This window comes from Salvelinus sp. IW2-2015, linkage group LG13 (genome assembly GCF_002910315.2).
Source record: "Salvelinus sp. IW2-2015 linkage group LG13, ASM291031v2, whole genome shotgun sequence".
NCBI classification, from domain to species: Eukaryota; Metazoa; Chordata; class Actinopteri; order Salmoniformes; family Salmonidae; genus Salvelinus; species Salvelinus sp. IW2-2015.
In genome coordinates, this window is record NC_036853.1 from 19493818 (window position 1) to 19508186 (window position 14369).

The window sequence follows — 14369 nt, forward strand, 5'->3', positions numbered from 1 at the left end:
ACAGTAGGACAGGTAAAAGACATTAGCGAGGATGTGAGTATGTAGGTTTACCTCTAGTACGGCCTGCAGCAGTAGTTTTCCGTTCTCCTGCACCACTCTGGCCACTGGGGGCACATCTGAGCAGCGGGGCAACAACTCCGTCTATGGCACACATAGGGACTATCAAAACAAACCACAACACTAATATCACATCTCAACAAGATTCACCTGTTAACCAAAAATGTGTGTGTGTGTACTAGGGATGTGACGTTTAAACGATTACATTTTTAAATTTATTTTTAAATTTAAAAAAATCACAGTTATCACAAAACTACCATTAACAGGTCCCGATCATCATCATCATCATCATTAAGGCAAAAATTAAAATTAAACAAATACCTAACGCAACAATGCTGTAAGTAGGAGATATACTGAACAAAAATATAAAAAACGCAACATGTAAAGTGTTGGTCCCATGTTTCATGAGCTGAAATAAAAGATCCCAGAAATYTTCCATACGCACAAAAAGCTTATTTCTCCTGTGCTGGGGACAATAAAAGGCCACTCTAAAACGTGCGGCTTCGTCACACAATACAATGCCACAGATGTCTCAAGATGCGGGAGCCTTTAATTGGCTTGCTGACTGCAGGAATGGCCATTTGGCAGTACGTCCAATCGGCCTCACAAACGCAGACCAAGTGTAACCAGGCCAGCACCTCAACATCAGGCTTCTTCACTTGCAGGATCATCTGAGACCAGCCACCTTTACGGCTGATGAAACTGAGGAGTATTTCTGTCTGTAATAAAGCCTTTTTCTGGGGAAGAACTCATTCTCATGGGGCGGCAGCGTAGCCTAGTGGTTAGAGTGTTGAACTAGTAACCGAAAGGTTGCAAGATCAAATCCCCGAGCTGACAAGGTACAAATCTGTCGTTCTGCCCCTGAACAAGGCAGTTAACCCACTGTTCCTAGGCCGTCATTGAGAATTTGTTCTTAACTAACTTGCCTAGTTAAATAAAGGTAATAAAAAATAAAAAATCTGATTAGCTGGGCCTGGCTGCACCTTTGCCCAGTCATGTAAAATCCATAGATTAGGGCCTAATGAATTCATTTCAATTGACTTACATGAACTGTAATTCAGTAGAATTGTTTATATTTTTGTTTCATATATTTGCCAAAGAGCGCCACACGTCATCGTTGTTAACAGTTAGAAAAATGGCGTAAACAACGAAGTCCTCTATGGCAATACTTTGAGAAGTTAAATGAGAAGCTAACGAAATACAAACTTTGCGAGGTGGAATTGAGCTACAGTGGCAGTACAGGTGKAATTCTGAAAGGAGGCAACGTGAGACCCAATTCATTGCTGGGKAGCAGTGCAATAAGAGAAAGGAGTGAGAAAATCACAGAGCTGATTATAGAAATGATTGCAGTTGATATGCAGCCATTGTCAATTGGCTTATCTAGAACCAGACCACAAGATGCCATGTGAAAAAAACATGACGGCCCTGATGGCCGTATATGAACAAGCCGTCATAAATCACTGTGACGAGCTTTCACATTGATGAAAAGTGGGACATGAAGTACGTACTGACAACTAAGGACATGGAGGAGAGGCACACAACAGAGAACCTAAAATGGCATTAATACCATCGTTGCTGAGTGGGTGGGGGACAGCAGTAAGGTGAGCGCCGTCTGCTGGGTTCCCATAGTTACCACATCCACAAAGTCAAATTGGATATATTGTAAAAATGTATGAAAACAAAAATGATCTTATAGTCTTAATTTAAGGTTAAGCATAATGTTAGCAGTGTGGTTATGGTTTAGGTTAGGTTTAAAAATCACATTTTAAGAAGATAAATTGCAGAAATAGGCAGGCTTTGTGGCTGTGGTAACTAGTGACAGGTAGGTAGGTAGCCAGGTTTGTGGTAGATTGAACTGCACTGCCCCCTAGCGGTCAAACGCAGAACCATATCTGGATTCTAATTTCAGGTCATTTTATGAAAAAAATATATATTTAAACGCTAAAGAAAATAGCATTTTAAACGTTAAGAATATTTGTACATTTTTCACATCCCTAGTGTGTACACTCACAAAGAACAAGCAGGTAGACTTGACTGTTGGAGCCTCAGGGAATTTCAGTGACAGTAGTCCTACAGAGGAGAGAGAGAGGGGAGGGTATTAGAAACATCCAAATACACATTTCTATTTAAAAACTAACAGTTTTGCTCTTCAGATGTTTACAGCACAATCTCTGTGGATCTCAGAGGCACAAACGATTGACAAAGTGTGTGTGTGTGTTAAGAGAAACGCAGCAACACATACAATGAGCAGCGTGTGTGTGCGGGAGCAAAGCAACACACACTTACCACAATGGAACACAGCTTTCACGTCAAGAGTCTCAGACAAGAAGAGATCTGGCTTCCGTTTGAGGGCCTACAGTAGGAGGCAGACAGAGGCATGACACAGGGCAGGAGTCTATTCCCCTACTCCAGGGGTACACCCCAACTCCTACCTCCCACCCCGGAAAATACTAAACCCCCCACTCTCCTAGCCTCGTAGACAGAACTGTGTCTGCATTAGATAACTCCTTTGTCATTGTCATGTCCAACTGTTTGCCCACAAGGTCAGGAAAAGAATTCTGGGACATAGATATGACAACAAAAGCCAAATTCTGATTGTCCCCCTTCTCCCTGAAGTGTGATCTCGTTCACTCCCCCTTTGGGATTTAACAGTATTGGATTGGTATAGACAAAGTGTTTCTTACACCAATCCCAATGCTTTTAAATTCTTGAGGAGGAGTGAATGAGAACTGGGTTAAAGGAGTCATCTACAGCAGATAAACAGTGGAGGCTACCAGGCTAGACTAACCCACTCCCTCTCTCTACGATAAACTATCACTCATACAGTACACAACTCTGCTCCAATGAAAACTCAGCAAGCAAACTGGAGGAAATCAAACAAAAATTATTTAAAACTTAAGTCAAACTAAAGGCAATGATGGTTCTGTAGCTGCTGTTTGTATCAATTTCATTCTGATACAATTTTTTCTCCCTTTTTTTGGCCTGGTTGGATTGAATATGCAACATAAGTAAGTAAGGTACATGAACGGATAAATACAACTGATACTGTAATGAACTCATTCAGGATGGAGGAAAAGAGAGGGAGCGAGGGAAGAGGAGAGGAGAGATGGAGATCAGCTCTATCCAAAGATAGAAATTAAAGGAAGAATGTAGAAGGAAGACAAAAACAAACAAAAAACAGAGGGCACCCAATTTGCCTGAATTTATTAATTAATGGAATATTAATTAATTGTGGCTTTGATTGGCTATGGGTTGGAATGACATCCGAAAAGGGGCGTGGCTAGGGGATTCTAACCAGTGAGGTCACAGGGAACTACATCCCAGGGTCATGTTCAGAAGACAACCGAACATGAACATGCTTATTATTGGACACATTCTGGTAGTCCCTCCTCGTTACAAAGCATTTTGTCATGTTTTGTGCCTACTGGACAAGACCTTGGTGAACGCTGACCCTTACTCCCTCATCAGAATGGTTAGAGCCCTGAGTATTGAAGGAGACAGAGTCCGTCCTTCAATACCACCACCTACTGTCTATTCTCTGCCATGCCATTATGATGGGTCACCCTCAGACCCTTTAACAAAGAACAAAGAGAAAGAGAGAGCTTGAGAGAGTGTGTGTGAGCGAGAGAGAGACAGAGAGAGAGAGAGAGAGAGAACGAGAGAGAAACCCAAAGTGAATGAAATAAGAAACCAAAAACACACCTGAGCTTGGAGTTGCATAAATGAATCAACAATATCAGGATGATCCCTGGGTCCTAAAATATAATAAAGATGAAACTTAACAAATCATAAAGAATAAAGAGAATAATAATATACAAACAGCAACTCAACCGATTCAACAGTCATGTGGAAAGAAAAGAGAACCGAAAATATCTCATTGAAATAATTGTCACACGTGAGTAAAGAACAAACAAAGGGGGAGAGAGAGGGAGGGGCATGTGAAGCTTTGGAAGAGTCTTGGGAGAAACAGTGAGCGGTTGAACGAACAGAAAACAGGCAGAGAAAGAGGAGACATGGGTTCCATTTGGAGATTTAAAAAAAGGAAAGAATAACGAGAGAAAAATAAACCTAAAAATAACAAAAGTGGCTTTGGAGTGGGGAACCCAGGAGGCAACTGTTACTGTAACGCTTCAGAGAAAAGGGGCGTCAAGTCCCAAATCAATCCCCCGCCTCTTGGACTAGCCACCTAAAGCCCTAGGCATCTCCCCTAGACACTAGGGGCTTGCTAATAGCTCCACCGTGTAATACGATGGGCAAGATCAGTTTTTTCTGTGTGGCTTACAACCACCATGTGCCTAGGGGATAGTACCCCTGACCATTAACCACCCCCCAAAAAGGTGAACACTTAGGAGGCAACCCTTCCCTTCGCTGTTCCTAGACTCCAAACAAGACCCCATCCCTCAACTCCCCATACACACCCCCACCTTACAGGCTTATTCAGTGGGGTGCAACCCAGATAGAAATGCAACGAATAGAGCCCACACAAGTCCCCGTTCTGTAAAAGATGGATGTCTCTTCTACACAATACATTTCTATATGAACGTTGTTCTGCAACCACATTCTCTTATGTTTTGTAACATTGCACCATATTGTATAAAATACTGGCTACAGAGCAACATTGAAGGACACTTGCTCAGAAAGAAAGTAAAAATTTAAAAAAAGGAGAGGCAGCCATTATCAATCAAAAACAGACAAAGCAGAAGAAGAGGGAGAAGGGTATGAGAGGAGAACTGAAAGGGGAGAAGAGGCAGACAGTATTCAGGTAAGACCCACTGGATATTATCAGCTTCAAAAACAAAACGTTCTTGTGTAATTCTCCATAGCAGCACAGGAGGACAGAGGATGCATTTCAACAGTCTAACGTGGGTTCCTCTCCTTATCTCCTCCCCTTCATCTGCCCTCATCTAAAAACACAGGGCAGGTGAAAGCAATATGAGAAGACAAGGACTTTAGACTATTGAGATGCAGCCATCCTGGTTTCCACTTGTGCTATGCAGGTATTAGTTGACACACACACACTTAAAGCATTTCTCATGGAAGCCATGTTCCTTGTTCTCCTGTGAAAGCAGGAGTGTGTGCAGGTTTGTCTGTCAATCAAAATCACCCAAAACAAAAGCAGGCAGAGATTACCCCCCTCCCCCTCCCCTGCAGGACCCCCTACCTTGCTGGAAGATGGAGAGTGTTACTGAGGTGACCAGCTCAAATAGAGCCTTGATGGGAGGGAAGTGCTCCGTCTCTCTGGCAAATATATGGACCATCTGTCAAACACAACCACAGACGGTTTCACATCGGTGCGCCTCTGAATGTATGCATGTGAGTGTGTATGGTGTATGCGAGTGTTCTCAAGCGTGTGTGTATGTACCTGTCGTGTGAGGTCCAGTGCTGAGGCCTGTGGTATGGTACTGTACATCTGTCCTAGCATCTCACTGAGCTGAGACACCATGGGGGCAAAGTCATGGAGGAGAGTCTTCACCGACTTCTCAAAGATAGCACACACGGCCTGGGAGGAAGGCGGGAGAGAGATGGGAGGGCAGGGAGCGGAGAGTGAAACGAGAGTTTAATTTCAGCTGGTTCAGACTGGATTTTTTTTATGTTTCATGAACGTGCAGATCATTTATTGAAACTGTTGAGTCAACGCATCACTTTTTTTTGTTGTGTGTGTGTTCGTGTCTCACCTCCACCACCTGAGAGTCGTTGAGCCACTTGCTGAGGACCGTCTGAATGAGAGCAAAGACCTGCTGTAGGACCACCACCACCTAGAACACACAGGTTAGTTTGACAACACTAGCTAAATGAGGAACAAATGATGAAAACTGGATGAACGTTCCCGTTAAAAGAGGTTGCGTGTGGCTGAGTGCTGCTGATGATGATGAAGGTGCATCTCACCGGGTTAGGCCCTGGTGGGGGCGGGGCAGTTTTGACAGGGGGAGCAGCGCTCTCTGCTGATTCGTCCTCCTGTTTGCTAATGTCCAGCGTAGTGAAGAGATTGGACAGCAGACCTAGAATGTGGATTATCGCTAGTTTATTGGACGGGTTGGGCTGGAGAGGGAAAGAGGGAGCGAGAGAGTAAGTCAATAGCTTTCCGAAGAAAGGCTGAAACAAGATTTGCCATCAATCATTTTCTATCTGTTGGTTTTTGTGAACGAGTTAACGAGTGAAGCAAAAAGACAGTGAAAGACCATGAAGGGAGGGATGAAGTAAAAAGGACAGAAGGGAAAGAGGGATCAGTGAAAGACAGAAGTTTGGGTGCGTCAGTCAGTTGATGGCTTCATTTTTCTGCAGATTTCACACACATACACTCTCTCTCTCTCTCTCTCTCTAGGGTGACAACACTAATTAAAGCTTCATTAGCAACCATTTAATCACCGCTCGGTATCCATGACAACGGAGCTGTGGAGTACAAGGGAGGAGTCATGTGGCTGGGCTGACGACCCTTCTCTTAACGAGCAACGGGTCATGTTGCAACTGAACACACGCTCATTTGAGATGGGTATGTTCTACTTGGATTTATGCCTTAATCATTCAGAGACGTCAATGGGTGAACATTTTAATGACGAGCACAGTATTTAAGTCAGAATACCACCCTAAATGCATAAAAACAGACATTGCTTGTAGCTAATTACATAGTGGAGGTGCAGTTTCATCTCTTGCCTTAGGGTGCCAGTGTTTGTTAGGCTGCACAGACAACCTGATTCCATAGTCTGATGTTATGGCTATACATCAGACAGAGAGCGAGAGGTAGAGAGGAGAAAGTGAGCACAAGAGATGAAACTCTTCATTTGAACTGACATCTGTGTTCACCCAGACACTCAGGTCTCTGCTGACTCCAGAACAGTAGATCAGGGTAGAAATACTAATTCAACACTGATAATGTCACATCCCTATTTGTAGTTAATGTCAGCTTCTTTTTTTGAGAAAATGCCAAATCCTTATTTTTTAGCTCTGATAAAGCTTGGATTCATTAGACCTGACATTTAATAAAGAATGTGGTGTGTGTGTGTTACGGCCCRGTGATTCAGTAACCAATGGTGTGGTGATGAAGCCAATCTGGTCCCACAGAGAAATGTTCAACTGCAGTGGAGTCACACAGATACAACGCCTGTTCATATGGACACAGTCCAACAGTGAGAGGGGGAAGAAACAAAAGAAAGAAGAGTGTGTGTGTGCACAGCGTGTGTGTTCGTGTGTAGTGCATCCATGCAGACACACAGTCTGTTCATATGGCCGCAGTCCAACAGAGACAGGAAAATATGTCACTGTAATAACACTGTTACCACAGTGTGTGTGTGTGTGTGTGTGTGTGTGTGTGTGTGTGTGTGTGTGTGTGTGTGTGTGTGTGTGTGTGTGTGTGTGTGTGTGTGTGTGTGTGTGTGTGTGTGTGTGTGTGTGTGTGTGTGTGTACCGTCTCATCAGCTAGTTTCTCAAGTTGTTGGATGTAGGGAGTGATGAGAGAGTGCAGGTTCCTCAGTATCTCCTCCACATGCAGAGCAGACAGCAGGAAGCCCAAGGCCTGCATCAGCCACATACACTGACTGGTCTGGAGAGGGAGAGGAAGGGAAGAGGAGGGAGGGAGAAAGAGAGGGAGGGGAGCAGGAAGAGGGAGGGAGGGGAGCAGGAAGAAGAGCGAGAGGAGAGAACATTGTTACACATTTCCAGGACTTTTGAAAGGTTGACTCCTTGTGTCAACTCCTCACAAGCATTCCGCTACACTTGCAATAACATCTGCTAACCATGTGTACGTGACCAATAAAWTGTGATTTGATAAGTGGTCTTTTGCTAGTTACCATCCAGTCTTGTCACCAGCTCTTACCTTGTTTTCATGACTGAATGGACTGACTGATTCTATGGTCTGATGTACTCCCTGTGGTTCATTTGAATGTATTGAATATGCTCATTGTTGCATGTGCCAAATGCACAGGCAATAAAGTTTTTGAAAGTTTGACTCTGTCCCTGAATTTCACTATAAATGATTCTCCAGGATGTTGTATACAGTAGAGTGGGTCCAGTCGGGACATTGGGGTTATGGCTTGCATCTCCAGACAGGACTGGGACTGACCTTGTGAATCTGTTTGCTCAGCACCTCCTGTGAAGAGAGAGGATAGCAGAAGCAGAAGAATAAAATATTGACTTAAATGTAATAATTCTATTCAGAAAACACTAATTTAGACATAAAACATATACGGTACACACACACACACACACACACGTACACGTGATACAGCCACTATGTTGGAGGCATAGGGTGGCAGGTCGTATTTGCACTCTCGGCAGATCTTCTTGAGTGTGGAGACCGAGGAGATGGAGAGGTCTGGGTTCCCCAAGGCCTGGAGTACCAGAGGTAAAACACTACTCAACATCACCGGGTGGTCCGCCAACCACTCTGCTAGAGCTCCTACAGGCAGGTGGGAGAAGAACACAGTGGATGAAAAGAGACTGAACACTTTATGCTACATGAGACAGGTGCTTTTCCTGTTCTCCTGTCCAATTAGTTTCTCTTCTTTTCCCGCTTATTATTTACCTGGATGAACACACAACAAAATGACAGGTATCACTGTATTAATACCTATCGTGAACACGTATGAGCGGATCAGTACCTACCGATAGTGAACATGACGGTGTCGGCCAGTTGGACGTTGTTGATGTTGATTCTGAGGAGGAGTCCGATCAGGCCTGGGATGACATCAGAGTAGTTGACATCTATCGTCTCCGCTATAGACTGGAACCCATACAGCAACGCTTCTGTATGCTGGAGGAGACAATAAAAGGCTTCAGACAGTGTGTTCAGTGTGTGTGTGTGTGTTTGTTGAATGTGTGTGTACCGTACCTGCCATGACGAGGCTTGTTCTGTGTTGGTCAGTATTCGTCCTAGTTTCTCATACAGGTTACTGAGCAGCTCAGCTCCTAGCATCTCATACACATACATCAGAGTGTCTGAGATATCCACCCTGGAACACACAAATGTGTTAACTCTTAGAATACAGAAGTGTAATGCATACCACCAACAGAAAGCAAGGTTTTGTTATAGAGGTGGAACAATCAATGCTATGGGGGAGGGTGGAGAAAGTGGTGTGTCACAAGGTTCAGTTTTGGGTCCGCTGCTGTTGTCTACTGCCGTAAATTTAGTACACAAAATAATCTTGTGTTTACACCTCAAATCAAGTGAAATAGAAGGTGCCATTTAACTGTGCAGGGACTAACAACAGGGCATCACTTTATAATGTGCTGTTAGTAATGTGCTTCTGAACATCTGATGATCTGTGACTCAAACATTATCATCCAAAATGTGTGCCCTCAGCTGCTACTTCACTTACAGGCTGTTYCAATCACAAACACACCCAGCAATAGACCTGTCGGCATACTGCATTTCACTTGCTCGCTCACCCACACAACCCCATCCCCACTCTTGTACCTGTAGATCCTGAACTGCTCCTTCTCATCCGAGGACCATGATGCGTACTCCTGGTCAGAGGGGAACTGGGCTTTATGCAGCAGAACATCCACCAGCTGGAAATACACTGGTCTATAAACCTGCAGATACACCGCCTGTCTCTCAAGGTCAAACGACATGATGTCATCCTGGAGAGAGAGCGAGAGTGTGTACTGTTAAGTGCTGTTATTCTGAACAGGGTAGTTGGGTTTAGGGTGTAAAGTTAAGTGTCCTGGGTTACAGTGTTAATGGGTGTAGAGTGCATACCTGTAGTGTGTACCAGAAGGTGAGTGTGAGGGAGCTGYTCGTCTCGTTGACTGGGTAGTGTCCTGGTATCCCAGTGCAGAACATGATCATGTTGACCAATGCGAGAAAGCCCTGCCAATGCTCTACCTGCTCCAACAGAGCCCTGGGGGGGTTGAGATCAAGAGATGGAAAAGGAGAGAGAAGAGAAAAGGGAGAGAGTGAGAGAAACAGACACAGAGCCAGGAAAACTAGGTCAGTGCGCAGGAAGAGTGAGGTGAGGTGGGACAGGCAGGGCTGTTTCTCTAGATAGAGTGTGACAGTTGAAGGGTTCAGACTGGAGCCATTGACATACACAGGGAGACATGACGCCTCCGGAGACAGAAACACACAATAACAAACAGCTTGTTTACCAGGGTGGGCCTGAGCTTGAAACTGAACACGTCATCTGATCTGATTATTTGTTGATTGGTTTGTGAGAATAAACCCAGAAGCATCAATGTTGTCACCAAGCAGTGTGAGGAGGGGAAGTGAAAGGATTGATTGATTGATTGATTGATTGATTGATGTGGGGACAGCGCACGCACCTGGAGTGGTTTTCGCCCATCGCGACAGCGATGCGACAGATTCCGTGTGACGTCTCCATGTCTCCGTTCTGGACTGCCTCTCTTAGTTGTTCCTGCAGGGACAAGACCTGGGGCACCAGCTTCAATAGCGTGTTCACATATCTACACACACACAGGGAGACAAAGAGATGGGTTAGTTCACATACCAGGGGAAAAATCTCTACTCAAACCCACCTGCGCGCACACACAGAAATCTTTCACTTTTTACCAGCTTCATCACTCGGTTTCTTTGTTTCATTTCTCCAGTTCTCTTGAAGGTTTAAATTACTCTGGTCTGCTCTTCCTGCCATCTCAGTCCTTTCTAATAAATCTATTGTTTTTTTCTCCGGAAGCACCAACACACCATCTCTCGTTTAGATCATGTTTTTATTTGACCCTCTAAGAGGGAAATAGAGATTGGCTGGAGGTCGGACACAATGTGAACAGGATACAGAAGCAACACTCCTACGCATGTACACACACTCCTGACCTCCTGTTCTGCTATTCTGATGAAGCTCAAACTGCCATCTTACCCTACAATTGACACTGTATGATGCAGGTGTGTGTGTGTTTACAGATCCAGACAACCTTCCAGTATCATTGGTTCTGGCTTCTGAATCAAATCAAGTTTATTTTATATAGCCCTTCGTACATCAGCTAATATCTCGAAGTGCTGTACAGAAACCCAGCCTAAAACCCCAAACAGCAAGCAATGCAGGTGTAGAAGCACGGTGGCTAGGAAAAACTCCCTAGAAAGGCCAAAACCTAGGAAGAAACCTAGAGAGGAACCAGGCTATGAGGGGTGGCCAGTCCTCTTCTGGCTGTGCCGGGTGGAGATTATAACAGAACTATGCCAAGATGTTCAAAATGTTCATAAGTGACAAGCATGGTCAAATAATAATCATGAATAATTTTCAGTTGGCTTTTCATAGCCGATCATTAAGAGTTGAAAATAGCAGGTCTGGGACAGGTGGTGGTTCCCAGACCCAGACCTGAATAATTACAGTGCCTTCATAAAGTATTCACACCCCTTGACTATTTCCACAGATTTTGTGTCACTGATCTACACACACTACCCCATAATGTCAAAGTGGAATTTTGTTGGTAAAACATTTAAATTAATTAAACATTAAAAGCTGAAATGTCTGGAGTCAATGAGGATTCAACCCTTTTGTTATGGAAAGCCTAAATAAGTTCAGGAGTAAAAATGTGCATAGTGAGTTGCATGAACTCATTCAGTGTTCAATAATAGTGGTTAACATGATTTATGAATGACTACCCAATCTCTGTACCCCCACACATACAATTATCTGTACGGTCCCTCAGTCAGGGAGTGAATTTCAAGCACAGATCTAACCACAAAGACCAGAGAGGTTTTCAATGCCTCGCAAAGGGCACTGATTGGTAGATGAGTAAAAAAGAAACTGAACATTCCTTTGAGCATAGTGAAGTTATTCATTACACTTTGGATGTTGTATCAATACATCCAGTCACTACAACGATAAAGGCGTCCTTCCTAACTCAGTTGCTGGAGACGAACGAACCTGCTCAGGGATTTCACCTTGTCACGATACCAAAACTATAAAAACGATACCAGGCCAAGTATCACGATACCGAGTAGTATCGAGATACCACAGTGGGAAAAGAATCAATGGACCAGCATCCTGTTCGCCCGTCCCCCGGACGCTTGTTCACATTTTCTAAACGTTCTCGCAAAACCTGTCATTGAAATTCACACTTCTACTCAATAAAACACATTGAATTTAACTTCACACTGTTCAGTGTTTGATAGAATARTACACAGAACAGATGATTAGCCCATATTTGCAAAGGCCTACCTGTGACTTGACTGGAGGAATGGGAGGAAGTAATACAAATCAGAGGAGTCTGCTGAGGGGAAAACGGCTCATAATAATGGCTGGAACGGCGCAAATGGAATGGCATCAAACACATAGAACCCAAGTGTTTGATACCATTCCAATCTTCTGCTCCAGCCATTACCATGTGCCTGTCCTCCCCAAATAGGGTGGCACCAACCTCATGTGATATACATGCATAATGACCTGCATGMCAGGACTACAGAAAAAGGAGGACCGAGCACGCCCCCAATCTCATCGACGGGGCTGTAGTGGAGCAGGTTGAGAGCTTCAAGGTAGGTAGTGCGTACGGCCCAGTACATCACTGGTGCCAAGCTTCCTAACATCCAGGACCTCTATACCAGGCTGTGTCAGAGGAAGGCCCKAAAAAATGCCAAGGACTCCAGCCACCCTAGTCATAGACTGTTCTCTCTGCTYCCGCACGGCAAGCAGTACCGGAGCGTCAAGTCTAGGTCCAAGAGGCTTCACAACAGCTTCTACCCCCAAGCCATAAGACTCCTAAACATCTAATCAAATGGCTACCCCKTCCCCCCCTGTATATAGTCTCGCTATTGTTTTTTACTGATGCTCTTTAATTACTTGTTACTTTCATTTATTACATTTTTTAAAACCYCATTGTTGGTTAGGGGCTTGTAAGTAAGTATTTCACTGTACTACACCTGTTGTATTCGGCGCATGTGACTAATAAAATTTGATTTCAAATACAGCAGTTATGTTATTTTGGACCACCAGGCTGCTGATGTCATGCAGCCTGTCGTTTTTGAGTATATACTATTCAAATGACAAGTTGACGTCGGACGACAATGAGATGTTCTAGAAGTCACTGCGACCAACTATCGACAACATCGTTCAAAGCGAAGTTGCAACCAGGCCTTAACTCATTGTGTACACTCGCAATGGCTTGCCTGCATTTGTCCAAATACACATCCATGTATATAGAATGTTCATTCAATGATGTTAACTGAGTGGCGAATCAATGAATGTACAGTCGTCCCAAAAAAGTCTGAGAGATGACACAAATATTAATTCTCACAAAGTCTCTGCCTCTTGTATGATGGCAATTTCATAGTACATCCAGAAATGTTAATGGCAAGAGTGATAGCAAAATTGAAATGCCTAATTATATTAGCAAAACCCTCTTTCCATGCCAAATGAACTGAATTCCCAGTAAAAAACTTCCACTGCTATTTCACCCCTGCACAAAAGGACCACTGAATTGTCATGATTCTCCTGTTAACACATGTGAGTGGTTTTGACGAGACAGGCTGGAGATCACTCTGTCATGCATGATTGAGTTCGCATATGAAACAGACTGGACACTGGTCTGTAAAAGGAGGGTAGTGCTGAATCGATGTTCTTCCTCTGTCAAACCATGCGGTTACCTGCAAGACAGAAACCAACAACTCTCGTTCATCATTTAAGCTCTTAGCACAAGAAAGGGCTTCTCAGCAAGGATATGCTGCCACATGAAGGAGATTGCACCTAAATCAAGCCATTATCGGATCATCAAGAAACTTTCAAGCGGTAGAGCGGTTCAATTGTAATGAAGAAGGCTTCAGGGCGCCCAAAAAGCCCAGCAAGTGACAAAGGACGCCGTCTCCTAAAGTTATTCAAGCTGCCGGATCGGGCACCACCAGTACAAGTTGCTCAGGAATGCACAGGCAGGTGTGAGGCATCTGCACAAACAGTGAGCGAAAGACTTTTTGAGGATGCCGTTGGTGTCAAGAGGGCAGCAAAGAAGCCACTTCTCTCCAGGAAAAATGTCAGGGACAGACTGATATCTGCAAAAGGTACAGGGATTGGACTGCTGAGACTGGGTAAAAGTCTTTTCTCTGATGAAACCCCTTTCCGATTGTTTTGGCATCCGGAAAAAAACTTGTCCGGAGAAACAAGTGAGCGCTACCTCTCGTCCTGTGTCATGCCAACATAAAAGCATCCTGAGACCATTCCATGTTTGGTTGCTTCTCAGCCAAGGGAGTGGCTCACTCACAATTTTGCCTAAGAACACAGCCCATGAATAAAGAATTTACAAAAATCCTCCGAGAGCAACTTCTCCCAACCATCCAGGAACAGTTTGATGACGAACAATGCCTTTCCAGCATGAGGAGCACCTTGCCATAAGCAAAATGATAACTAAGTGGCTCAGGAGAACAAAGACAT

General features: G+C 44.1%; 1 protein-coding gene across 2 annotated transcripts in view; it reads right to left on the reverse strand.

The window, feature by feature from the left end:
* LOC111972254 (importin-13) overlaps positions 1 to 14369 on the reverse strand; it is a 41645-nt gene that overhangs the window by 3800 nt on the left and 23476 nt on the right. Inside the window, exons 6-21 of one of the 2 annotated variants that reach the window (XM_023999198.2) lie at positions 10315 to 10455; positions 9752 to 9893; positions 9467 to 9633; positions 8882 to 9002; positions 8656 to 8803; positions 8268 to 8449; positions 8114 to 8140; positions 7460 to 7594; positions 5944 to 6096; positions 5733 to 5813; positions 5420 to 5557; positions 5219 to 5315; positions 3760 to 3812; positions 2344 to 2410; positions 2069 to 2127; positions 52 to 141 (exon numbers count right to left, since the gene is read on the reverse strand). In XM_023999198.2, coding sequence (XP_023854966.1) covers positions 52 to 141; positions 2069 to 2127; positions 2344 to 2410; positions 3760 to 3812; positions 5219 to 5315; positions 5420 to 5557; positions 5733 to 5813; positions 5944 to 6096; positions 7460 to 7594; positions 8114 to 8140; positions 8268 to 8449; positions 8656 to 8803; positions 8882 to 9002; positions 9467 to 9633; positions 9752 to 9893; positions 10315 to 10455 — 1801 coding nt within the window. Of the gene's footprint in view, positions 1 to 51; positions 142 to 2068; positions 2128 to 2343; positions 2411 to 3759; positions 3813 to 5218; positions 5316 to 5419; positions 5558 to 5732; positions 5814 to 5943; positions 6097 to 7459; positions 7595 to 8113; positions 8141 to 8267; positions 8450 to 8655; positions 8804 to 8881; positions 9003 to 9466; positions 9634 to 9751; positions 9894 to 10314; positions 10456 to 14369 lie in introns of those variants that run through there. The other variant, XM_023999199.2, reaches the window with a different exon arrangement.